The sequence below is a fragment of the Peromyscus maniculatus genome, chromosome 1 (assembly GCF_049852395.1).
Source record: "Peromyscus maniculatus bairdii isolate BWxNUB_F1_BW_parent chromosome 1, HU_Pman_BW_mat_3.1, whole genome shotgun sequence".
Taxonomy (NCBI): domain Eukaryota; kingdom Metazoa; phylum Chordata; class Mammalia; order Rodentia; family Cricetidae; genus Peromyscus; species Peromyscus maniculatus.
The window spans coordinates 169,683,920-169,711,482 of record NC_134852.1 but is presented as its reverse complement, the minus strand read 5'-3'; the positions used below and the strand labels follow the sequence as shown (position 1 = coordinate 169,711,482).

Below are 27,563 nucleotides of genomic sequence, written 5' to 3'. Positions count from 1 at the left end.
AATTGGTGTGTTCTTCCCTGGGGAAGACTCTTGGCTCCTTAGATGCCTGTAGTTATTTGTGTAGAGCTGAGGCCTGTGGACTTACCCAGTCTACTTTTGCATATGTGTTGTTGAACTTGTTCAACTCATGCTTAGACAGCCATAATGGGGAGACTTTCTGGCATTACTAGGAGACACAATCTCGCGGTAAACTCCCTGTTCCTCTGGCTCTTGGAATATTTCTGCCTCTTCTGCCCCAGTGTTCCTGCTCCCTGACCTGTAGGAGTTATTTTGTAGATGTACTCATTGTGACTGGGCTCCACTATGCTGAATTTTGCTTCGTTGTGATTTTCTGTAACAGTCTTGTCTGTTGCAAGGAGACCTCTTTTCCTTTGCCTCCCAGTACTACACACCAATCAATCCCTTTCTTAAGAATAAACTGAAAGTTCATTTAGCTCTCCTTTGAACAGGAATCAGTGGCTAAACTCACCCTGTGAACAAGTGCATTCAAATAAACTTGTACCTCTTTGCAACATAGAATTTAAGGCTTAAACTTCAGTTCAGTCTCCTTAGAAACAGATAAAACAGTAAAGAAACTCAAGGCTGGATATTGAAGTCAGTTATCCCGGATGAGATGAGTTTAGAACTCTAGTTTGCCTGTACCCCAGAAGAGACAGTTGTCTTATCACATGCCAGCAGAGTCTGTGTGTGTGTGCTTCTACCTGCTGCAGATGACTGGACTTCATTAAATGCAATTAGCTGGTCCCTAATTATGATGGCAGTTCTTGCCTCTTTTATGTTTTCACTCTGAGAGAACATTCTCTAGGATTGCCTGTGTAGTTATCAATGGCCACGTTATCTCAGTTCCCTCTTGGTGGCCAGATCAAAGTAGAGAAAGCCGTAGATTATTCAGACCAAAGACTTGGGCTCCCCTCTGGTTTGTTTCATGTCAAGACAGGCTCCAGATTAGTCTGTTTGGTGCCTCTGTTTCCTGTAAGTAGAATTGTTACGTTGTTTTTGAGTCACTCATTCAAAGCACTTTCAGCTCTGACAGCCACTACGAGGTATGCAGGAAGCAGAACTTAACATTATATGCATCGTGTGCTGTGCTTCACTCTTCAAAACATTTAAGGTTCTGTGTGCTAACACTTATTTTCAGAAACGTAAGCATTCAGTAAAGATAATATAGCCTTGTATTAACACTGGACATAGAAACGATCATGAAGCACAGGGGAATTGATAATATCCTGGAACAGGCTAAGTGCAGGAATAAAAAACAGTGGAAGTGACCCTGTGAGTTCTCTTTGGTATTTGGGTGCTTTTTCCCTAACCATTTTTGAAAGCAAACAAATAAATCCAACTCTGGCTTCAGAGCTTCTGTTTCCTCATTTTAAACCTTGGCTTAAGACAGCTTTGCTCATCATTTGGGCTGTTCTCGGAGCTGTGGGATAATCGTAAGAATCTCATTTGAAGGCTTTTATGTAATAGAAATTAAACAAGGTTAATGTTGTATAATGCAGATCCCAAGAAACCTGATCAAAATAAACATCTAATATCTTAACTGGCCTGTCAGTTATATGTGATCAATTGTTTTTTTCTTCTAAATGACATTAAAATATGATAAAGATCATTGCAAGCTCAGGAAATCAAGCAAGGGATGGAAAGTATAAAATTCTCACTCCTTCTCAATATTGGGGGAGTGCTTAGAAAATGTAGAACTGTCATCTCTTCACTGACTGGGTCACTCTGGGTAAGAAGGAGAAAGTCCTTTGGTCTACATAGACTGTCTCACCTTAAAGTGACAGTACAATAGTGATCTTTATTGAACTAGCAGTGTCTCCCTAAGGTGCCTGAAACTAGTGAACCATGAGGGTATCTGTTAATGTAATTACTCTGTTGCAGAAATGCATTTAAGAACGCATGAGTTTGTGGGTCAGTGCTAACTACTGTCTGTTTCCCATCTCTTCTCCATGGTCATAGGATGCTCTGGCAAGTTGCGATGTGAATGGGAATGACTTGGACCCAATGCCTCGTTATGATGCAAGCAATGAGAACAAGTAAGACTCAGGGGGTGGGCTGGCATGTGGCTAGTCCAGAGCTCAGCTTTGTGCTTATGCCGAGGGAAGTCTTCTCTTCAAAACTCTTGATAACAAATATCTTTAAATCACAGCGAGGGAAGCAGGTATCTTTTCACTGAAGTTTCAGAATAAGAAAGTAGAATCTTCTACATAGGAAAAAAAATGGCTCCTGACAGGGTGCTGGGGGTGGATCAGCATCTCCAAATCTTGAAGATGGACATGAAGATGTTAGCCCCTGAGGTAATTAGCCCATGACACATGTGTTTTGAGATAAATATGGTAGGGGGAAAGGAAAAACAAAAGAGTAATTCCCAAAGGTCCACTTACTGTTAAACCCAACATATTTGGTTGAGGTCGGTGGAAGTCACAGATTGGGTTTTACACCATGGCACAATAGAACACTTAAAGAATTATTGCCAGGCATAGGCGGTATCTACTTCCCTACTCCTCTTCCTATTGAAGAGGCCCAGTTTCTCTTTCCAGGTAGTATGGTAATTTTTAGTAAATGTAAATGCACATCCATTGGATAGCAGAGTCTTTATCACTTTTCCTTGGGTGAGTGGCAATGGTTTTTCCTAGTTACAAAGACCATCAGCAGATATTCCTGATGACTAAACCACAGTAATTGACCTCATCCCTCTTTTAGCTCAAAACTACCCTGGGAAAATGTTATAATTTAGAAATTTTCATGTGACTTTTTCTTAACATATTTGAATTGGGACCACTGAAATTGCAAAGAGGATTGCTTTGACCATTTATTCTGTGCTATTTGCAATCTGCCACTTTTTTTTTTTTCAAGACCATGTTTCTCTGTGTAATCGCCCTGGCTGTCCTGCCTCTGCTTCCCAAGTGCTGGAATGAAAAGCGTGCACTGCCACCACCCCGCTTTGCTGCTTTTCTTTAGGGGAAATTTTCTTAGAAAGTATTTGGTTTTAAGTGAGTCAATATGTTCAGATAAAACCAGATGACCTGGAAAAACTTTCTGTTGCTTTCACCATCTACAAAGAAGTTTCAACAAAGAAGCTGTAGAAATATGCCATGTGTTAATATGAACAACCAAGGATATATGACAAATAAGGATCTGTAGTGAAAGCATTAATATATAAATTTATATACATGGACGTTTCCAGAACTTCCAAACAAAAAGAAAATAGGACTAAGTTATAGTTAATAGCCTTCTTTCAGACCTAGATTTTATTGTCTAGATTATAATGTTTTGTGAATTTCACATAAGGGGTCCGAGTTTTAGACAACATGAGCTGATCTATCTATCTCCATCTGTCTGTCATCTATCTATTTATTTTAGCACAATTGCAAACTAGCACAAAATGACCTGAATCATTCAATATTTTAAAATGCACTTTTTTATTTAAAAGTTTTTTATTCATTTTATATACCAACCACAGATCCCCCTCTTATCCCTCCTCCCACTCCTTCCCACCTTCCTCCCCTGACCCACTCCAATCCCTTCCTCAAAAGGGTAAGTCCTCCTATGGAGGGGTGGCACCAAAGCCTGGTACATTCAGTTGAGGCAGGACCAAGACCTTCCTCCATGCATCAAGGGTGAGCAAAGTGTCCCACCATAGGTAATGGGATCCAGAAAGCCAGCTTATATACCAGGGATAGATCCTGATCACACTACCAGGGGGGCCCTCAAACAGACCAAGCTATACAGCTGTCTCCCATATGCAGAGGTTCTAGATGACAGATTATGCTGGAGAGGATGTGGAGCAAGGGGAACACTCATCCACTGTTGGTGGGAATGCAAACTTGTATGGCCACTTTAGAAATCAGTGTGGCAACTTCTCAGAAAATTGAGGACCAATCTTCCTCAAGACCCAAGGATAACACTTTTGGGCATATACCCAAGCATAAAATGCACTCTTATGGTAGTGATGGGATATAAGAGATCTCTGCCCTTTCATGTTTGCTTTGAATTTAAAACATCTCTAAAAATAATCTTCAAAACAAGGAAAATATGCTGCTAGTACTTCTCTATACACCATTCTGCTATCATGTAGCACAGGCATTCCCAAGAATCAAATGGCACTCTACAGAATTGTAAAACACAGAGAAATAGCAGAATTGCCATCTGTAGCATTCACAAATGTCATTGTCAAGCTACACACACAGTAGGGGTGTAATTAAATAGTTTTGTGTTTGTTACATCATTGAATGTATCAAACTGCAACAAGGTGGTTCTTTACCTTGGAAAGAACCCGAAGTGTGCTCATTTCTCTTACAAGCACAATTATACCAATTCCTGCTTATACGCTTACATGTAAGATAAAGATAAATGTTATAAACAAGAGTAGAAAGCAGAGCAGTGCAGGAAAATACAAAGCAGACCGAGGGTTAAGCAGAATGGAAGGTGTGCCCTCCTGGGCAGGGTAAAGGCACACATGTGACTGGAAAATGAAAGAGAAGTCACCTGAGAGCATGTAGAAACTGCAGTGCCACCAGTGTGATGATTTGTGGATTGCTGTGTCCTAAGAGGAGAGCTCTGTGTGTGCTACTGCTTGTTCAGTTTATCTGATGCATTTTGTTTTGTTTAATTTACCAAGATACCATGGGGAGAATTGCACATAAACAAGTGCCAATTCCACGTATGCTCAGCAGCATAGTCCCTAATGTATCAATCAAGTTGAAAGAGACTGTTTATCAAAATAAGTGTTACAGCAAAGCTGAGTGAAATATTCACTACATTTATCACAACAATGTTTGCAGAGAGAAAAGAGGACGGAAACATGTAAAATGTCTAGATCACGTTAATGGCCAAAGTGTCCTCTTGTAGGATGTGAATGCGCAGATATGCTGTGGGTGAGAAGAGAAGACCAATGGCTTGAGCCCTATAGCCAGTTATGTCTAAAATTGATCCCTCAGCTAGTTATATCTAAACATACCTGTCGTGGGTTTTTGCATTGAAATGGAGTAGTGATGGTGACCATTAGCTTAAGTGTGTCTGCCCACATGTCCATATGTAAAATATGGTTCATTGAGTATTGGTTTCACTAGTAATTTACAGGCTCTCTGTTTAAACTTATGTGCTTAGATATACTAGTGAAATAATATAGATTGCTAATGGGTTGAATTGGGAGAATTTCTTTTAAACTTGGCCATTTTCTAGGACTTTTGTTCATGAATCACTGGTATTTTGCTCATTCTAGAGCATGCCAGTGTGTCCTAATTTGACCTCCTCTAAGAACTTCCCATGGTTCATTGAGTTCAATAGGAGTTTGACAGATGATACCAGCATTGTTCCAGATATGTGCCAATGTTTGTAGTCTTTAAAAGAAAATTTTTGATTGAAATAGAGTTACATCACTTTCTCCCTTCCTTTTCTTCATTTAGCACCTCCAGAATACCTTCCCTGAACCCCTCCCATATCACCACCCATTTTCAAATTAATAGCCTCTATTATTATTATTATTATTATTATGTATTATTATTATTATTATTGGTGTGTGTGCACATGCATACATATGTGTATATGCAATTATATATTCATACAACCTGCTGAATCTATTTTTGCTGATGTTGAGATATGGTTTCAGTGACAACCACTCTGTATTAGATAACCAATAACCAATATTAAAGCAAGTTATACCACTTGGTTGACAGTGCTCCCCGCAATAACCATAGACTATAAAAAAAAAATACCAGTACCAGATATGGGAAACCACCTTTAGAATGGTTGGTTATGGTAGTCCATCTGACTCTCAAAACAATAGAGACTACTGAGGTAGCTTTTGGTTATCTCTCAGAGGTTGAGGTTGGAGAAAAGCTCCTGTTCTGAACACACAGCACTCTTAGGACACATGACTCACATGATTCTCAGATGATTCCTGTTGGATATAACATGAAAGCCTCCATCCTGCTGTCTAGTTTCAACAGGTAGCAGAAAATACTATACAAGCTGCCAATAGAGGGAAGCTATTAATTGGATATAAGATCATTAAGGGGTAATTTCAATTTTTAAAAGAGTCAGAATAAGGAAGTTGAGGCATATGCTAGGCAATAATACCTTGTATAATCAGACCAATTGGTTTGGGAGTGTATTTGTAATTCTGTATAGTACTTGGCTCCATTTGTTCATTCATTTTTTAATAAGTATTTGTTAAGACTTACTTTGTGAATAGATCTATACTACGTGAGTGACTATGATGATGAAATCTATATTGATTGTTAATAGATTGGATTGGAAAGGACTTCCTAAGGAACCAATGGCTCAAGGGTTTTCAGTACCAATAGAGAATATAACCTAAAACGTATATGAATCATCTCTCTTAGACTTACATGATTGTGATTAGTGTCAAAGCTTTGAAGTAAAGGGAATTTCTTCAGTAGTACACAGGTATGCAATTCCTTTCCTCACCAATTTTTCAGTGCTCAAATGGTGATATGTTGAATCTACATTATTTTATTAATGATAAAGAAATGACATCATAAGAAGAGACCACAAAAACCTGTCTTTGGATCCTCCTTTGCCTTAGTTCATTGTAGCTTACATTGTTGCAGACTTAAACAGAAAATGCCTCCCTACAAATGAAACAGTCTCACAGTCTCCTGGCATTTCATCTCTCTGCTCCTATTTCAGTAAATGAATTATTGACATCTGGGTTAGAGCAACTCTTCACTAGGTTGCCTCATGCTAAATGTTCTCTCTGCTCAATGTACGTGACAGAAGGAGATACCACTGTTTCATATTGGGTATATGGTGTGTGGCTTCAGAATCCAATTGCTTTGCAAAAGAAATCAGCCTAGAAGGTATAGATCCCTTTTCTTACAGGAATAGATTTTATTCGTTTTTGTTTTCATATCTTACTTTTGGGATTTAACCAGAGTAGATAAAAATATGTTTCCTCTGGTTCTTTAATCTTTCACACCTTTTTTTCTGGTTTTAAGAATGTTAGTATAGTACAGAAACCAATGTGCATGCGCGTGTGCGTGCGCATGTCTGTCTGTCTGTCTGTCTGTCTTTCTCATTCCTGCACAGCTGTTGCCCAGAGATAATATTCTACAGCAGAGCCAATGACTGCAGATTAGAAGGGAAATATACTAACTCAGTACTAGACTAATAACCGCACACTGTAAGATCTGTGACCATACCAGGTTGAAGCATTTTATTTCTTCATATCAGGAATTTGACCATATTATGATAAGTAGTTTTCTATAACTTAGGATGTCTGACAGAACCTACCAAAGCAAAGAAGTGTCATTACCAAGCTTGAATTGCTTTTCTACATAGATTCTAAAATTTTCCTTTAATGTGTTTGCAAGATAACAGCTCCATCTAGTAGTTTCTTGGTCTCTGAGTATCAAAACAAAACAAAACAAAAACAAAAACAAAAGCCTCATGCATAATAACATTAACTGAAAATATAATTCCTAGATTCTTCACATTCATAATGCTTTACACTTTTTATATACAGCTGCCATAGCCTGTTGAAGCTTCTATAACAATGTGTCTTAGACTGGATCATTTACCGCCCCCCCCCCCAAAAAAAGGAATTTAATACATAGTTTTAGAGGCTGGGTAGTCCAAGATCAAAGCAACAGTGAATTTAGTGTCTACAGCAGGTCCCTCATGAAAACACTTTCTGTGTGTCTTTACATTGCCAAAGGGACAAGCAAACTCCTTCAGATATGTTTCATAAGGGTACTAATTCCATTCACCAGAATATTGGGCTGGCCTTTCCAGTTGCTGGGACACTACGGTTCTCTGCATCCCTGAAGACCTTAAATCCTTCAGATGGCACTAAGAGAGATCTCCTGGGAAGGACCTGTTCTGGTTCAGTATTTATAGTACTGCACTATTGGTCACTCAGAGTCCTGCCTATGTCTATGTCCCTGACCAAACTGCATTAGCCAGTATTAAAGAGCTCAGTATTCCAGTATTCTGGGATAGGCCTGTGACTGACACAGGTGTATGTCTGTCCTTTATTTAGTTTACTGTCTTGTAGAGCAAAAGGAAAAATGTTCAAATACATCTGAGGACAAAAGTAATTATATTTGAAAGTTGTTTAAATACCTGTTTATTCTTTAATGTGGGTTGAACAAATATGGAAAATGGCTATCTAACCTCAAATTCCTCTATAGCTCTTACCTGATATATAAATATTCATCTTCATAAAAATTACATTAATTATTCCACAGCTTGTAGTCATGCTAATGCAACCTTCAAACTCCTTTGTTCTGCTCTTTGTCAATTTCACGATTTTCTCCTCTAGGATTTGGGGACTTACTGTCTTGGGACCCTCGGTAACAGCTTTGATAAAGAATCCAATTGATGCTATAGGTTAAAAGGAAGTTTGGGTATAATTTATGCGAACCCCATGTACTGTTGACATGAATAATTGATAGTTGTTTGAATTTAAATTTCTTATTTAAAAAACAAACTCACAACTTCTAGGGCTCTGCAGCAGATGGAAATTGCAGTAAGGAAAGAGATAAGTATCCTTTTTAAATAATGAATTAAGTGTTTGAGCAGGTTTTCCAAGCAGGTGTATTTATTTATCTTTCTTTTTTAACCTCCTCCAATCTCCTCCTTCGCATGCTTGTATTTTTGTTATTTCCTTCAATCCAGAAATATATATGATCACAGAGCATGAAGACCTCGTGAGGGTGTCCTTGCTAAGCACTATCAAAGGGTTCAGGAACTCTCTAAGCTAATCAAATGATAAATCTGTTGGGAGATATTGAAGAAGAGAGCCAGCTGTGGAGAGAAGAACCCTTCCTTTCATTTGCTACATGTACGACTAACAGGACTGAGAACATGCTGAAAGAGTATTTGGATCTCAACCTTGCAGAATGTTCGCTTTACTATTGTTGAGATACTCTTTAGATAGTGATTACATTTTAATTCTTATCAAATTTCTTATAGGCTAATGGACTAGTTAGAATTCTGTCCTTATAAGCCAATAGGGTTGCCATATTTGGGGTGTTTATTAATTCTGATTCAATAGGAGCTTCCTATTCCTATGTGATTAAGTATTAATAAATATGTATTTACTTATCAGAAGGTCAGTCAGCAAAGAAGACAGAATGATATAGAACAAATAATGTTATGTTTGTAGAGGAGGCTTAGGTACCAGCCCATAGCCCATTGCGACCATACCTATGACCTTGCTGGAGCATCTTTCTCAAATTTTCCCTGGCTGTCTCGGTGTCCCTGTTCATCTAAAACTATCAATGACCAATAAGAGTCTGTTCGGCTGTATTTGGTTACCATGTAAACATAAATAATAAAATTAGCACTTTTGCATTATATCTATTTACCACTCAGCGCATCTCACATTCGGGAAGTGTGCCCAAGGTTGCTGAGTGGCAGGCAGACCTTGAGCTCATTTATTCTCACACTCTGTATTAACCCACACAGCTAAATTAGTCGGTAGATAAGAAGCTGGTGTCTAGATTGATCACAACTTTCTGGAATTGTCATGACCAGAATGCAGCACCATGTTCACTGAGCACTTAGTACCCAGAGTTCTGCTTCTTCAGAGAGTAGGAACATATCTGCAAAGATCTCTAATATTACAGGGATCACTGTGGCTTGAAACAAGGAGCAAGGATTATTTATTTAAATAAATGATTATATAAACCTGCTTCCCACAATGCTATTTATTCAGTTGAAATAAATGAAAAGAGCTCCAGTGAGGCCATGGGATATTTATTCAGAGATTGTAGAGGGTTAACTAGTGTAGCTTGCAAACACTCAAAGACAGACACAACACTAGAAAAGCTGTGTATTTGGAGGGAAGAAAGGAAGGAGGAGGGCTGGAAAAAATAAAGGAAAACAGGCAGGGCAGAAAGCTGGCTGGCTTTAGGTTTGATGTGTTTGGATATTGTCAAGGTGAAGCTTGTGTCGGCCCATTTTCAAAATTTCTTACTAATACATATTAACAGCTTTTGTAAGTGAAGCTTAATGAGTACCAGCTAATCACAATTCATGAAAAATGTTTCTGAAAACCGTGAACATGCTATATGTATGAATGCTAATATTGTGACCAGAGAGAGTTTACACAAAGTAAGTGTTCAGGTCTGGAGAAATGGTTCAGCAGCTAACAGCACAGATAGTTCTTCCAGAGGACCCAGATTTGATTCTCAGCACCCACACTGTTGCTCATAATCATCTGTAATTCCAGTCCCAGGGTATCCAATATCCTTGTCTGACCTCTTTGAGTAACAAGCATATGGTGCACAGATGTACCTGCAGGCAAAACATTGATATACATACATTTTTTATATATTAATTTAAAAAATAAGTACTAAAATAAAGTGTCAATCTAAATTCCAGAGGTCACTGGGTTCATTTTCACATTGCTTTATGTCACTGATTCTCAACTCTCCTAATGCTGTGACCCTTTAATATAGTTTCTGATTTTGTGGTGACCCAACCATAAAATTATTTTCATTGCTACTTCATAACTGTAATTTTGCTACTGTCATGCATTGTAATGTAAATATCAATGTTTTTCAATGGTCTTAGCTGATCCCTGTGAAAGGGTCATTAGTCTCCAAAGGAGTCTAATGCTTTATTTGGAGCTCAGACTCTGAGGGTGGAATCATATGAGGTAAAAAATCACTGACCCTTGTTTTTGCATCTGAGTGAAGAGCTTTGTGAGTGCTCTGAAAATGTGGGCTGTAAATGAAAAATCCTCTGTAGAAGACTGGGCCCAAGGGGCACCTGGGAATGAGAGACTTTCTCTTGCTTAGAAAGGAATGATATCCTAAGATTCCCCTTTAGAGAATAGTAAGAGTTTCCATTGCATGTACATCATTGACCAGCTCCAAGAAATTGAGAACATGACAGGTTCTCTTGAATCCCCTCCTGTCTGCTTTCATCCCATGCTGCCATCTCATGAATTTTAGAAGTGCCCTTTGTTACAATAGTTTACCTCTTCCTATTTTTGGATACCCATATCCCATCTGCATATAATTTACATATGCTAGTATATGCATTTGAATTTGCATGAATTACGGGTAAAATTCCTTGTGGTGACATCCTGAGCTGAGATTAGCTGACTGCTACGAGTTTTGTGTGACCTTCTTGCTTTTGGTTGGCATTTTCTCCTTCAGAAGTTCATCCTCACGGGAGCATACCCCCTCCCACACCTGTCCCAATTACCAAATATAGAATCCTATTTTCTCCCCTGTCCTCCAGCTCCGATGGGTCAGGTTGTTGTGCATGTCTTCTATCCCTTTCTTTTTCCATCCTCCTGATATCATGATCTTCCTGTAGACACTAGTATTGTTTGTCATCATGCCAAAAGAGCAGCACATGTTGGTCTCTAGCCTTCAACCCTGTCTTGACATCAGTCACTCGTTATCAATACCAAGTGACCTCATTGAACTTGCTTTAGGCAATGGTTTAGATTATAACCTTAATTGTTATTGAATGTTGGGCTCTCATAAAGTTTACTCTATTTATGTTCCCTATTAGAGTTATGATGGAACGCTTTAATGTCTTCCAAAAGACTGGGAAATATTTGATCCTTGGAGTTGAAACAGACACCTTTGTTTTTTAACCTGTTTCTTATCTACCTTCCTCATGTATCACGATAGGAAAAGTTGGGCAATGGAGTAGAAGAGGTCAATGAATGAAGGGACTTGACTTTCCTGACATTTAACTCAAAGGGAGGCATGAGGCCCCTAGTGAGGGACCCTGTAGGGAATAGCTCTAGTAACATCATGCATTTCCTTCTGGTCCACACGGAAGCCCACTGTGAAGCAGCTAGGACAGTCAACGTCCCTGCCATTGCCACTACAGTTTTTCCCACTGCAGAGATGCCTGGTGACTCTGGTTTCATTCTAAATTAAGATCAACTTGTTTCAGCCTCTTGGAGGTATGGTCCTGGTGGCATGGTAAGAGTGTAACAGCAGATACATGTTTGTATGTTTGTCTTTCATGGTGTTAAAATCTTTATGGCCGGGTGGTGGTGTATGCCTTTAATCCCAGCACCCAGGAGGCAGAGCCAGGCGGATCTCTGTGAGTTCGAGGCTAGCCTGGGCTACCAAGTGAGTTCTAGGAAAGGCACAAAGCTACACAGAGAAACCCTGTCTTGAAAAACCAAAAAAAAAAATCTTTATGGCACAAATGCAAAGAAGAGGAGCTATTTGGGAAAGCTGTTTCAAATTATATTGATATTCTATATTCCATATCTGCTCATAGGTGCCTTTTTGTATATCAATCCATTCTATTTATGTTCTTCTGGTGTTCTGATTTTATATCTATGAGCTTCTTTGAGAATCTGCACTGTAAAACCTATTTCAATTATAAAGGATACTAACTCATGTTTAATTCATCATGCTTGAAAGAGAAGACCCATTATTCTCCATATATCTGTCAAGGCTTGCTTTGTCTTTAGAGAGATGTTAGACTAAGAAAGAACTTTGTTAAGAATGTTGCTCATATCTTAAACTCACATGTTTTTCTTAAAAGATTTATGGGTTTCTAAGATTCATATAGATAGTACATATTTGTAAATTTCTAAGGCATATATTTGAAGTGAAAAAATGCTTATGGGCGAGAGATGTCCAAGTAATTCCTAGGTAAATTGCATTTAAAAAAATGTATAATCCTTCTTCACACTGAGAGACTATATTAAGACATACCTCCACTGAAAAAACAGTCCTGTCTGAAACATGGGCAAATATTATATACTGACACTTGAAGTTAGCTGTGTTATTATAAAAATTTTTAGAACTTAATGTACATACACTGCTCATTAAATTTTCCTGTGAGCATGTTTGTAGCTCTGATAAGTTTGATGTGTGATTTGAATGTAGTAGAAGATAACATTGTCCCCTAAAGAAACCTTAGCTGGTATAGCCATGGGTTTTACACTCAGTGAAATCTAACAAGTTCATTATGTGTTTTTCATGAAAGAATAAGAAAAAAATAACAAAGCCTTGGTATTCTTTAATAGCATTAGTCTACCCAACACTTCTTGGACGGATCTCACCTATTGAGAAACAGAAGAGCCATATATGAAGAAAATGGCTTATTTGTTCACAGATGGTCTATAGTTTACAAAGCACTTTTACATATATTCTCATATGTTCAGTAAAAAATCATGCCTAGCAGGCAGACTAGATTAATATATATTGTCCCTCCCCCCACCTCCGCACACACACACACACACACACACACAGTATCTCAATTGTGTTCCATGCAGGGTAAATTTTCTGCTTGGTGAGTCTTAGTGGAAGCCAAAGATTCCTTGGGTGTGGTTACGGAAAATGCTGGAAACTGAGTATTTCCACAGGCTTCTCTTGCTGTAGTCCAGGGTACTCCATGTCAATTGCATTCTAAAAAATCAGTAACACCTGCCTGCCACTAGCTGACCATCTCACCTGAAAATATCAGATTTGAACTGCTACAAAAACCCTATATATTTTGACCAGGAATATTCTACACATAGAGCTGTTTTGTGCGTGAAACTATTTCAAAATTGTGTAAAATTATTGTTAGACTTTGAAAATAAGACAAGTAAATTTTAGACTTGGGTTTTATTACCCGGGTGTCTCCTTATATATGAAGATATTCAGAACTCCAAAGTGTAGCTGGAGGGCTTCTCTCCAGGTTCCACCAAGTCCCACAGTCCCACAATCCACGTATAAAATAATCACTCAGATGCTTATATTACTTATAAACTGTATGGCTGTGGCAGGCTTCTTGTTAACTGTTCTTTTATCTTAAATTAACCCATTTTTATACATCTATACCTTGCCACGTGGCTGGTGGCTTACTGGCATCTTTACATGCTGCTTGTCTTGGTGGTGGCTGCAGTGTCTCTCCCTCCTTCTTCCTGTTTCTCCAATTCTCCTCTCTCCTTGTCCCACCTATACTTCCTGCCTGGTCACTGGCCATCAGTGTTTTATTTATATAGAGCGATATCCACAGCACCAAAGTCTGAAACACTTCATGTTTCTAAGGATTGCAGATACTCAATGATTTGTAGCATCCTAGGCCATGTAAGCTCTCAGTCATTTGAGAAGTTGTTATTGCTCATTTCCTCTTTCTGTCTCCTCTCTCAGTCTCTATCCATCCCCATTTCTGTCATGTCTCATTGTCTTTTTCTTGATGGAAGAAAATGCCCTATAGTTTACATAGCACTCATCTATGCTTCAGTGGCATCCCAAACAATTTTGAGCATCCTAGTATCTTTTCAATAAACTACTTTTCTGTCTAACCCTGTCATTCCAAGATACCATAATTTAAAAATTATTTGTATTTTCTTGTAAGAAAGTAAAATTGAAAGTAAATTCACATCATTTGTGAAAGTAATTCTTGCCCCCCAATTCTTGTGCCTTGTATCTCACAAGACAAGCTAACTCAGAGTAGCTACTGGTTGTAGTTTCTAAACATGGTCTTCATAAGTAAAAGTGATTTAATGGAACAATTGTAGTTTGTTTATGAAAATAAGTGTAGTGCTTATAAATAATAGACAATTTTTAATTCATTAGAACAATTACAGTTCAGTTATGAGAACTTAATACTTGTTTTGTGGCATGCTATTTCCTTCTGAAGAGAATTCTTCTGTAAACCTACTAAGTCCATATCACTGCTTTGGTCATATTTTAAAAATGAAACCACTAGCCAAGTGGTGGTAGCACACACCTTTAATCCCAGCACTCAGAAAGCAGAGGCAGAAGGATCTCTGTGAGTTCGAGGACAGCCTGGTCTACACAGAGAAATCCTGTCTCAAAACAACAAAAGTGAAACTACTGATATATTTATACTAATCGGTTATTCAACTAATACAATACAGTGGAAAGTCATTGGCTTTCCATTCTTTCATACTTTTCAATGGCCAGGGCAGGGGAGGAGGAGAGGAATATGATTAAGTTGTGTACAAAGTTCTCAAATAATAAAATATTAAAAAATAAAGTAAAAAGAAATTCACCATATTTCAGATATGAAGGCAGACTCTCATTTACACTATGAAAACAAAGTCTGCAGAGTGCATAGAAAGAAAATGTTGGAAGTTACCTGGGGCTGTGTTTGTTTGTATTGATTGATTCCTATTCCTAGCAGGCTGAAATGAAATTAGGAATTAATTAAGCTTTGATTTAGAGGGAGTTTGGTTTCAGGTATTATGTGTTGGCCTTGCTTCAAGTAAAGGAAGCAAATTGAAGACATTAGCTTTTAAAAATGTTTTCAGTATTTTAGAATGAAAAAAATTGAACCATTATAATTGCTGATTAGTGAAATCTTAAAGAAATGCATTAATTATCATTCTGTTTTATTTTTAATTATTGACTCTGTTGACTGAGTTGAAGTGGTATCCTTAGCAAAAACAAACCAGGGGTAAACCAATGTCAGCTTTACATGTACATGTTAATTTAAAAATTTAACGTCTTAAAAGATAGAAATAATAATGATGTATGACTTCCATATACTTAAAAATGATAGTACTTAAGGCCCAACATTTCTACATGTCTTTTACTATTATGCAGATATTAGTCTTGATGAGCTGGGGAAGAGATCATAGTTCAGAATTGAGATTATAAGCTAGAAACAAGAGAATATATCTCAACAGGACAAATATGATCCTGAAAACGTGATATGGAGTAGCTGGAAAGATGCTTAGTGGTTAGGAGCACTTGCTGCTCTTCTAGACTCAAGTTTAATTCCCAGCATCCACATAAGGTAACTAACAGCCACTTGCAACTCCAGCTCCAAGGGATCAGACCCCTTATGGCCCCCAAATGCACACATGTGTGCACACTCACACACATACATCTGATAGAGAGAGAGAGAAACTCAAAGGTTGTAGGGATGACTTTACGCAAGTCCTTGTGGCTGTTGTCACTTACCTGTCTCCTATATGTAAAATAGAGAGGAAACAACTGTTTGCAGTTTGTTGTAAGATTTATAGATAGCACATTCTGAATGTTCAGAGTACCACAGGCCCATCCGTACCCCATGCAAGAAACCCTGCTATTGGATCTAATTTAGAGGGTTAACACCAGGAAATGCATGAAAATTCCAGCTAAGTCAATCATTGATGGCTGTTAATCTGATGTGAGAAATTTTTTTAACTGATTTGAAATACTTTTTGTTTGGTTGGTTTTTGGTTTTTGGTTTTTCAAGACAGGGTTTCTCTGTGTAGTTTTGTTGCCAGTCCTGCATCACGCTCTATAGACCAGGCTGGCCTTGAACTCACAGAGATCTGCCTGGCTCTGCTTCCTGAGTGCTGGGATTAAAAGCATGCACCACGGCTTGCCGGCTAAAAATAACTTTTATCTTAAATAGGTAGTGATTGTCATGAATTGGGGACAAATTATTTAATTTTGTATTTCAGTCGTGCAGAAGTGAGAGAAGGGGGCCTTGCACATCTCTTTGAAAGTCTGGATTGTCCTAAGAGCTGCGGTCATTATCTCCATTTCATAACCAGTGGTTGTTTCAGTGGACTTTTCTAATCTTGATAACAGAGTTGTTTAAAAAAAAATAGTGTTCTTCTGAATCTATTCACCAAAGAGGGTAAGCATATGCCTTCTCTGAAATCAGCACATCCCTCCCTTTATGCTTTGCTAAGAGAATCCAGGAGAGAATGTGATCATAAATATTGAAAGGGGTCCTTGCATTTGAAACTTCCATATGTTATTTAAAAACTTATTTATTGGATTTGTAGCACTTTGTTCCTCAAAGAATGATCAACAACCGCACACCCTTTATTGTAGCTGAGAAGATCTGCCGCCATGAAACAGAGAGGAACTGTTGGTATAGACAGCTCCGGGATAATAGCAGTAGTCCCCATTGCCCATCCTGATGCAAGAAGAAATTTAAAAACTGATTACTTCAACATCCTTATTCAAAAATTTGATCTACCTTGTTTTCACCAGTTGGTGACTGGTTTCCATGGAAATGGAAATGGAATAAGCATTTCTTGTTTTAGATTCTCATCTGTCCCATGCCAACTGAGAGCTGTAAATGCCATTTGGTTAACAGCAAGGATCCAGAATTCTTCCATTTTAAAGTGGCAGAGGGAGAGGAAAAGAAAATGTTTGCCAAGTCATTTCACTTCTCTCTGTTAGAAAATAATACCATTTTATAATTGCCTGAACCATTGACTGATGATTGTCAGATGTATACAAAGTCTAACAATGTCTCTCCTGAGGAATCTAACTTAATGTTCTCCCACCTTTCACACTGTAGTTTAACTGGCATGGATGATCTTCCTGGTTCCCCACCTGCTGTGCCTGGGGTGGGCAGTGGAAAGAGGATGATCAAACTGTTGAAAGGAGACAATTTAATGATCTCCATGATCCACAACCTGAGGGGGGAAAGTCTCATTAAAGGAAGTTGGGGGACTGGAAAAACTCTTCACATTTGTAGAATGTTGCTTAATTTGTCATCAGGATTTTCCATTTCTGAGATCACTATTCATAGCTACTATAATTTCTAGAACTCTTCAGTAGAAAAGAATATAGAAATAAATGCTTTAACATAAGAAGTTTAAGCATCAAAACAGATTTTTATCTTGCTTTATGACCCATTAACAGTTGATTCAATATGAAAACTATAATAAAACTGTATTAGGATTAATATATAAATTTTCTTTCAAAATTGTTTATGTACCAGATGGTAAAGTAATGCAAGTCTAGTTCTTAAATATACTGAGTGCAGATCTGTGAACACACATCTTCTCATGAAGGTTTTAAAGGAGTTTCAACATGCACCCATATCTTCTCTTAATAAAGAAAACTAAATATAATTGCTTTCAGCCATTGATTTCCTCTAGTCTTTTAAGTGTGTTCTCATACCTAGTCAAGCAAGCAGTGTGTCAAACAAGATTCTCATTGCTAGACTGAGTGAACTCATGAGTACTCTGGGGAAAATCTTAATGGTTCTGGGCATGTCACTTAGGGCCTGGTATTTTCCATTGTCACATTATGTTTATAGACACTATTACTTTGAAAACTGTTTGGTACAGACGGTTTATGCCTTCTAGTGACTGGAAAAAAACCATTTGGAATTTAGCCAGAGACTTGCTTAGAGTATCTTATGGAGGTCAAGGGAGCAAGCCAATTCTCATAAGTTTTGTCCATCATTGTTTCTACCATTTCAAGAGAGGGTGACAAATTGCTGATCTTAAGCCACAACCTGTCTGGTTTGGAGAGCCATTGCAAGAATGATTGTGTGTAATATGGTTGGCAACATATTTAATCAAAGTGGTTGAGCTAATCCCTGCCTAATGTAATCCACAGTTTGATCTAGATAGTGGACCTCACCTCTGGGTAGCAGAGCAGTGGCTGATCTATTCAGTACCTATTCTAATGAGCTTCTTTGATCCAGCCAGTAGTGGATCCAGACAGGAACCTGCTTCTGTCAGCATTTGATTGGATCCATTCTGCAGTTGACATAATTAATGGCTGATTTAGTCACTGCTTCGTCTTATTGGAGCTTTGATGTGATCAATAGTTGATTCACCTAAGGCAGGATCCAAATCAACATTTTTCCAATCAATAGCTGATCCAATTGTGTGGTGTAATCAATGCCCATTCTAATTATCATCAGCCTTTGATCTAGTCATTGGCTGATGCAAAGAAAGGAATCTACTTGAAATCGAGGTCAGAATCTTATGTACATGAGTAAGCAGCAGTTTATCTGAACAATGAAAGTGAGATTATGAAACTGCATGTATTATATTATCTAACAGCACATAGTCATCATCACTCTTACATCAGTCAGAAATAAATCATGACTGTAGTTTTTCTGAACTATGATGAAATGTGAATTTTAATAGGGTCACAAGCAGATTCAATTTGTAGAAATCTTTACTGACTGTTCCAAGGACCATCTGGAATTGTTTTATTGACAAGGCCTTCTTAAGGCCATGGTCACCACGCCATCTTTGCTGATTTCCCTCAACTTGTTTTTAACCAAGCTCTTCTGAATCCCCTTTCAACATAGCTTTGTGTGTGGTTACCAAGCACTGTTGTCCATGTTTTGTGCAAGTTCATTAAGCAATTTGATTGGCATGCTTTGCCTCATATTGTTTCTATGTTGGCAAAGATGTAGAGTTCCGCACTGGGAAGGAAAGGGATGCTGGAGTCAGCATTGACTTCCCAAGTCAGTATTCTTTTCTGTTCAATTTTCACCCCTGATGAGGGAATTGAACCCAGTCTCTTACACATGCTAAGCTCTGACTCCGTCACTGAGCATAGTAACACTATTCTTAAATAGACCCTTCCTATTTAGAAAACCCAGTGATTATGATACCCGAATGAACCTGTGGGTAGCAATCCAAAGACTTTAGGGGTACAATCTGAGAGTATGTGTCTCTGGAAAGGTCTCAAATTGCCATCACTTTGTTCTGGCCCTGACAAGTGTGGACAAGCCAGGAGAACCATTTGTATTCTACCTTGAGTACTTTGTGTTTTATTGTTGTGGAAACCTTAGGACTTGATTTCAGGATATCTGAATTCAAGAACTTTCAATACAAGTCAGTTGTATTCGCTTGGGGTAGTCCCTTAAGCCATAAAAATCAGTTCCCCTGCATATAATTTGGAAATAAAATACATATAATACAAGATCATTGGGGGAATAAAATAAAATTAAATATGAGGAAGAATAAGAAAAAAACCTGATAAATAATATTTAAAGGATTTTTATTATTCTCCTTGATTTTTATGTCTAAATTGTAAATTGTATATTGTTACATATTCTGTGTGTGTGAGAGAGAGAGAGAAAGAGAGAGAGAGAGAGAGAGAGAGAGAGAGAGAGAGAGAGAGATATGCATGCAGGTTTGAAGGAAGGAGGTGTGCACACTTATGTAAGGTTACAGAGATCAAAATAGGTATCCTCTATCATCCTCCACCTATTTTTTGAGGCAGGATTTCTTTACCTTGTCCTCAAATGTTCTCCATAAAACTGGAAGCCAATGAACCCAGAGATCCTGCAGTCTCCACTAACCATAGAGCTGGTATATAGTTGTGCACTGTCACCATCAGTCTTGTTAAGTAGTGAAGGGATCTGAACTCCAGCCCTCATGATTGTGTGGTAGTGCTCTTAGCCAATGAGCTTTCTCCCCGGCCCAGACACTGATATTTCTTGGATAAGAATGGCATTTACTGAAGGTATTAAACTGTATAAAACTGTATTCAGTATCAATAAGAGGTAGGAAATGTAGAAGTATGCATGGTTTTGAGCCCAAAGAAGACTAACTTTACTTCAACCATGCCTAGAATGAAAAGACTTTATTTAAATGGACCAAGGATCGTTTAGCTGAGAATGATTTTTGCATTTTCAAAAGGCAATACAAAAGGGAAAAAAAAGTACCAAAGTTTCCTGTTGCTACATAAAGTCAAGCTCATTACAGACAGTGTTTATCAATTCATGTTCTTGTACTCATGCAAATACCATCATAATAAAAGCCTATTTCGAATGTTATTTTAGTACAAAGTGTACTATGTGCTATATACATTAAATTGTCAAATTGACAATTAGGATTTTTGTTTAAAGAATGTTTGTCCTATGTGTTGGGTTAGTACTTCTGTAATGTTAAAAATCTCTTCTAGTGTGTGGGAAGATGTCATGAAGTTTGCAAAGGGAACCAAGGCTGATGCTGTCTTGGTGTCACTAAGCTCAAAGGATTGCATCATAGATTTTTTTAAAAGCTATGCTTTAACTTTCATCCAGATTTCAAGATGACTCTGGTACTCCTAGACCTGAAGAGTCTGGAGTGTCTTGCAGAAGGAATTTGATAACACTAAGAGAGCCCTTAGACTAGAACTCAGTGCCGCTGTTACCTGTATTTCAGATAAATGGAAGCATACCATAGTCACAAATTTTCATTGCTTATTCCTTGGAAAGTAAGACTTCTGTCTTCAGTAATTTGACAGTTTGCCTATGATCAGGATGTAGTCCCCATCCAAGTGAGATCAGTCATTGATAATGCCACCTCTCTCCACCAGCTCTTATCAGATCTTGAAATGTATTTTAGACTATTTTATAGTAAGTATTAAATGATATACTTATCTAAATATTGTAACAAAAGCTAATATAAATGGATCTATTAAATATATTGCTAAATGAGTACAGGTGTGTGAGTTATTGTTTAAGATCTCCTGGCCAAGAAAAATTCATTGACACAACATCGTATCACGTGTTTTGTTCTTGCCTTTGAATCCTTAGTGACAAACATACCCTTCAGTACTTGGTTGATTCTCACTACTGAAGGAATGATTTGGAAAAATTAATTAGACTGAAGTCATGGGAGTAGTTTCATTTGTTTCAGTTAAATCATTACAGCAATAGCCATAAACTGATTACAGTGTACAGGTAAGGGTGAAATATTGTCTACTTTGAGTATACTCTAGCACCCCAGTGTATTGTTTTGCTACTTAAGACATATTTATATAATGTGACTTTCTGTGAACATTTGAAAAATGGAGAGATATATAGAAAAAGACCCCAAAGGAGTGAAAATCATAATTTGATGTAGGCCGTTGTTTTCTTCCTTACCTCTGTGGGCTTTTTTTTCCAGTCTCTTGGTATATACATTCAGTGTACACCTCATACTTCATGCATTACTGAGTCCTAATTATGAAATTTTCTTCTAATTATGATAACGTAAAATTATAGGAAAATCAGCCTAGGTGGCAAGGGGTATGTGCATCCTGAGCGTTTTCATGGGCACCAACCCCAAACCGGAACAACTGGAGCTGAACGTCTTAGCATGCTTTGCTCATAAACCTTGATTAGCATGTGCAGCAATACTTGATAATTATTTGCATAAACGTAGCAACACTATACCACTGGTCTTAGGTTCACTTAGTCAAACTCATAGAGCTCATTAGGCTCCAGAGGAAATTTGTTCTGTTTTCTTAGAATAGACAAATAGCATGCCACTGTGGCAGTATCCATTGCATTTCTTTCTTTTTCTTTAACATGTGGGCACGCTGTGTGCACATGTGTGTGTGTGTGTGTGTGTGTGTGTGTGTGTGTGTGTGTACGTGCTGTGTGCACATGTGTGTGGGTGCCTGTGAAGGCCAGACATTGCAGTTGGATATCTTCCTCAGTCTCTTCTCCATCTTACTTTTTAGTGAGAGTTTCTCACCAACCCTAGGGCTCACTGATTCAACTAGACTATCTGGCAAGCCCTGGGAATCATCCTGTTTCCCATCTACCTAGCACTGGGATTACTGGCACTACCACCAAGCCTGGTGCTTTTTCTGTGGGTACTGGGGATCAAAACTGGGGTTCTAATGTTTATATGTCTAGCATTTTACCACCTGAGACCTCTCCCCAGCACCCTAGCAACCCATAGCCTCAAGCCCCCAATCCCTCGGCTACCCCAACCCTCTAGCCCCCCAAGGCTGCCTTCCCCATTAGCCCCCCAATCCTCCCCAATGCCCCTAGCACTCTCAGATTTATTTCTTCCTCTATTGTTATACTGCCGCTGACTGTCAAGTAATACTTGGGTATGAGAATCACTTTGCTTAGGGAAAAAAATCTATGAATATGTAGCTTCCAGGGCCATGCGAGGAAGAGGACATTCCATTTCCTGAGTCTCGTCTCAGAAGCTCAAAACAGGAGCTTATCATGTGTTTACTGTCCTGGCCTAAAATCTCCCAGTTCACTGTAATTCAGGCAACCATGTTTTTCTGTTTAATTTGTTTTGTGTGATGGGCTCTTGCTATAAACCTAGGCTGGCCATGAACTTGCGATCCCAAGTCTCAGCCATCCCTGTGCTGCAATTATAGCACTATACTACTATACCAGCACCAGCATTCATTTTTATTTTTAGAAAGTGTTGTTTGCTAGTTAGGATCCTCCTTTTATCAGATATCAGACTAAATATCTAGAAAGTTCAGCCACAGTAACTTTTCATAGGTAAAGATAAAAGGTTCTGTGTAGCTAGAGTTTTCCTGCCTTGCCCACAGTCTGGACAAATCTTTGTCACCCGCCTGTCCCACAGCCGCTCAGACCCAACCAAGTAAACACAGAGACTTATATTGCTTACAAACTGTATGGCCGTGGCAGGCTTCTTGCTAACTGTTCTTATAGCTTAAATTAATCCATTTCCATAAATCTATACCTTGCCACGTGGCTCGTGGCTTACCGGCATCTTCACATGCTGCTTATCCTGGCGGCAGCTGGCAGTGACTCCTTCTGCCTTCCTGTTCTTTCTTTTCTGCTCTCTGTTAGTCCCGCCTATACTTCCTGCCTAGCCACTGGCCAATCAGTGTTTTATTTATTGACCAATCAGAACAACACATTTGCCATACAGAACATCCCACAGCAGTTCTGCTAATCACTAGCTGAGATGCTCCTTCACCAACATTGTGATCCTTGGATTACCCAACCTCATAGGTTCCCAGCTTTTAAAATAAGAGTCAACATTACAGAAGAAGACAGAAGAACATGAATGAGGAAGAGAGAGCCTAATATTGTTCAATAAAACATCTTTGGGGGGGTGCTTTGGCAATTTCCAACAAAGGATTCCGAGCAATTTGTAGTTTACTTGAAGAAGGTGTTAGGGCTGAGTGTGGCAGTGTATACTTGTGATTTCATATTCAGGAGGCTGAGGCAATAAGATTGTGGCTCAAGTCTAGCTTAAGTTACAGCATGAGTTCTATATCTTCCTGGGCTACAGAATGAGAATGTTTCAAAGGGCAAAAACAACAACAAAAGGAAGAACAGAAAGGGGAGAAGGTATGGGGATTAACAGGTCTTCCCCTTGTCTTTTCTTGCATTGGAGACAATGATTATTCCTGTAACATAGACAAATAACCAGGGGACGGAACTGAACATTCTCTTAGACCTTCCAAGGGAAAGTTGGACCCTCCAGATCTATATTAGTGAACTTTTTAAATAAACCATTTGATTCTTAGCTCACAGAGAACAGAGCCAAAATGAATCAGCAGGAATGAGTAATTTCTGTCTATTCATAGTCAAAAGGTATGTGAGACGATTTCTCAGTCCTCTGTTTACAGTAGAAAATGACATTAAGTTGTTTCTAAAGCTCTAGTTACGTGGAATAAAAATCAGTAGATTGGTGTTTAAGAATACTAAAGAACCCCTCTCTGGTGAGGGGTTAGGAGAGATTGGAGAACAGGGCTTTAGACCCCTCGTAGCCTCAGAGGGAAGGGAACAACATCAAGGCTTCACAAGGAGATGTAGACAAGCATGAGCCATTTATTTCACAGAAACCAACTGAAGTACCACATGGAAAACTAATCATTTAAAGCCAAGGAGGGAACCAAAAACCGTAACAGGTGCAGATCTGGAATAGTAAACAGGCAGCCAAGCCAAGGGCCTATTCCGTTGCCCTGATTAGTATATTAGCGTATAGATTACAGTGATTAGTCGGGAGAAAAAGTAAATAAGGAGGAGGCTAGCTGATCACTACTGCATACATATGCACATGTGTGCCTATGTGGGGTTTTTGTTTAAATTTCATCATTCTGTGAAACATGTTTGAGAGAATAAAAAAAAGAAGTACAGCAAAAAATTTGGTTTCTGATAAACAAAATAATTTCTTTAGATGTGGGCTAGGATAAGTTTTTATATTCCTTTGGTTAACAACCAAAAAAAAAAAAGAATTGCTTTTATGAGCTATGGTGAGCTATAGTGTATAGAGAGAGGAAGGGGAAATGCCATAGGTCTAGGCCCATGTTTTAGGACAATGTGGTTGTTGAAGAATAATGCTGTCAAATATACTTTTCCTCTGTCTTCCAGAGCATCAGCTGCAGTCAGAGAGAAGGATTGTGGGCAAACAAATGATAAGATCTGGGTCTCCATTAAGAATCTGAGGAATGTGGGCCTGGAGGTCAGGGTTGGCTGGGGTCCTGAAAAGCCATAGTCACATGCCCAGGACACTCTGGGCTACTCTTTGCCTTCCATTCACCATCTGCCAAGATAATCATTCCCATTTGTAAAGGAAGAGAAATCCTGTCTGCTTTGCCTACTTGGCAAGTTTAATGTGGCATTCAGAGTGAGTACAATATAAATATAGCATTATCACATACGACAAGAAAAGTCAAGGACACCACTTTTGAACTGTTTGTTGGAAAACATTTCCCTATACCTTGCTGCCTCTTCCCCCTCTAAGAAGGCTTTTAAAAAAAAAATACGTGATTTGCTCTGAGATTTATACAAAACGAACATTCTCAATAAAAAAAGGGGGCATGCCAGATGTCAAACAGGAAGAGCATCGGTGGTGATTGGCAGAATCCGTGGATAGTTGAAGATACTTATGGCAGGAGAAGAAGGAAGACAGTAGTTATTTCACCACTTGCCTTTGCTAGATTTCTGCACATGTAACATTCTCCATGAGATGTGATGGCAGGTTCCAAGAAAGAGCTCCACATACATCATGATCTCTGGCTCATTGCTGAGCTTGCTCACATCTTACTGTAGATCTATGAAAGCTCAAGTAAGTTAGGATTTCTGTAGCTGAAGAGTTTCTCTCCAGCTTTCGCCAAGCCCTGGCAGTCCTGCAGCCCAATTATAAAATAAACACACAGACTCTTATATTATTTAAACTGTTTGGCATAATGGCTCAGGCTTCTAGCTAGCTGTTCTTATATCTTAAGTTAACCCATTTCTATAAATCTATACCTTGCCACATGGCTCATGGCTTACCAGTATCTTACATATTGGTACTCATGGTGGCGGCTGGCAATGTCTCCTGACTCAGCCTTCCTGTTCCCAGAATTCTCTTCTCTGCTTGTTCCGCCTATACTTCCTGCCTGGCTACTGGCCAATCAGCATTTTATTTATACAGAGCGATATCCACAGCAGATTTCTAACACAACTAACTCCTAGGGAGGGCATGAAATTCACTCAGCAGTGTGCTGAACAGACGAGGTGTGAGGGCAAGAAGGGGATGAGTATTTCTAATCCCAGCTTACACAGCACACCTTAACTGTGAGGGAAGATGTACATCCACCTTGCCTTGTTTTATGAGTTTACAATACATAGACAGTAATTAGCAGATACTCTCATGTTAATTTCCCTTCAATTACAATGGAGTTTTGTAAAGAACGGGGTGGAGTTGATTATAAAACTTGGTAAGAAAGAGAAGTAGACCAAAGATAAAAATGGCTTTTATGACAAGACTATCTTGAATTTAAATTCTTTATTGAGGGAAAATTATGTAACAAAATATTTCATACTCACCAGGATCCTGAAAATATCCCAGAGGAATGATGCATTGAGAAACACCTTTAAAGTGTAGTGTGGCCATGTTCAATTTATTTTTCAGTGTCCATTTTCTTTTAAGTCAGTGATATACAGATCCATTGTAACGTGTACAACTGGGTTATTTTTCACAAGTTTCACAAGTAGGATTATAATAGAGCCTGATTTCTAAGGAGTTTTCACTACATGTGCTTTGGAGTAAAACTCTTATTTAGGTGTTCTTTATGCTACAGTGTAATATTGTGTACATTTTCTAGACTAAAGTTTCACTATACTAAAAATATTCTAACACATATTCTGGTCTTTGAACCAAACTACATCTGAAAAACAGACTTGTGTTTCTGACTTTAGTGTTTAACTGACATGACATTATCGATGCTGCCCACCCCTGTTCTTTTCTGCGACTTGCTCACACACTTGAACTTCAAACCAGTCATAATGATAATTACTCCCCTATGATTTGTTGTAAATCCATGTCAAAATACTGAGTCTAACTAAGATGTAAAAGTAAAAAGATCACTGGCATTTTGTGGGGTAGCAATCATTGTCATCCAAAGCTCATAGGTTGTTTAAATGTAGTTTAGCTAGTCATTTGCACAGTCAGAGGCATTATGCTGTGGCATATTATCTAACTGATATTTTCAACATGAGTAAGTAGGAGAAAGGAGGTTCACCTCACATAATTCACACTATTTCATAAAAATGCTTTATATTTTGCTATGAAGAACAATAAAAAGAAGTTTTTGCAAGAAACTTTATTGTAAGGAAATGTCAATTGAGAGCATGTGCTGTGCATTAAAGATGCATGTAGTTGGTGCCAACCTTTGTTACATTTGAGGAGTGCAGCACCAACCTAATTATTCCATTTATAAATGGTGCAAGGAAACAGACATTCATTATTATAGCTCCTAGTACAGTACCTCCAGATTTCCCAGAAAAGTATTAAAGAACATTTTGTGGATGACTAAACTGGTGGGACACCATGAGAATTTCTCTGGGAAGATACAAGTACATAAGACTGACTGAGCACATGCTTGTCACGATTGAGCAACCAGGCCCAGTCCAGATGGGAGATCTATTTCAGAAAACCCAGAGAGGGCAGCAGAAGACAGTACATAGTTTAATGGGACAAGAAAAAGAACTCTTGTGTAAAAAGGGACCTTGAAACACCATCACCTCAACGAGGAAAAGGACTATACAGTGGACCAGATGGTTCATTGGGCTTGCTCAGCTAGGTAGGAGGTAGCACAAGGAAATAAATGAGTATATAATATAACTTTTAAGAATTCCAAGTATTAACAGTACTTAGAATCAGACCTGTAATTCATACTGCTTATGTTGGTTGAACA

At 38.5% G+C, this 27,563-nt stretch overlaps 1 protein-coding gene across 4 annotated transcripts in view; it reads left to right on the top strand.

Moving 5' to 3' along the window:
- Positions 1-27,563, top strand: part of Pcsk5 (proprotein convertase subtilisin/kexin type 5) — a 434,887-nt gene that overhangs the window by 134,601 nt on the left and 272,723 nt on the right. For all 4 annotated transcript variants that reach the window (XM_076560923.1, XM_076560919.1, XM_006995970.4 and 1 more), the window contains exon 5: positions 1,960-2,036. In XM_076560923.1, coding sequence (XP_076417038.1) covers positions 1,960-2,036 — 77 coding nt within the window. The remainder of the gene's footprint in view (positions 1-1,959; positions 2,037-27,563) is intronic.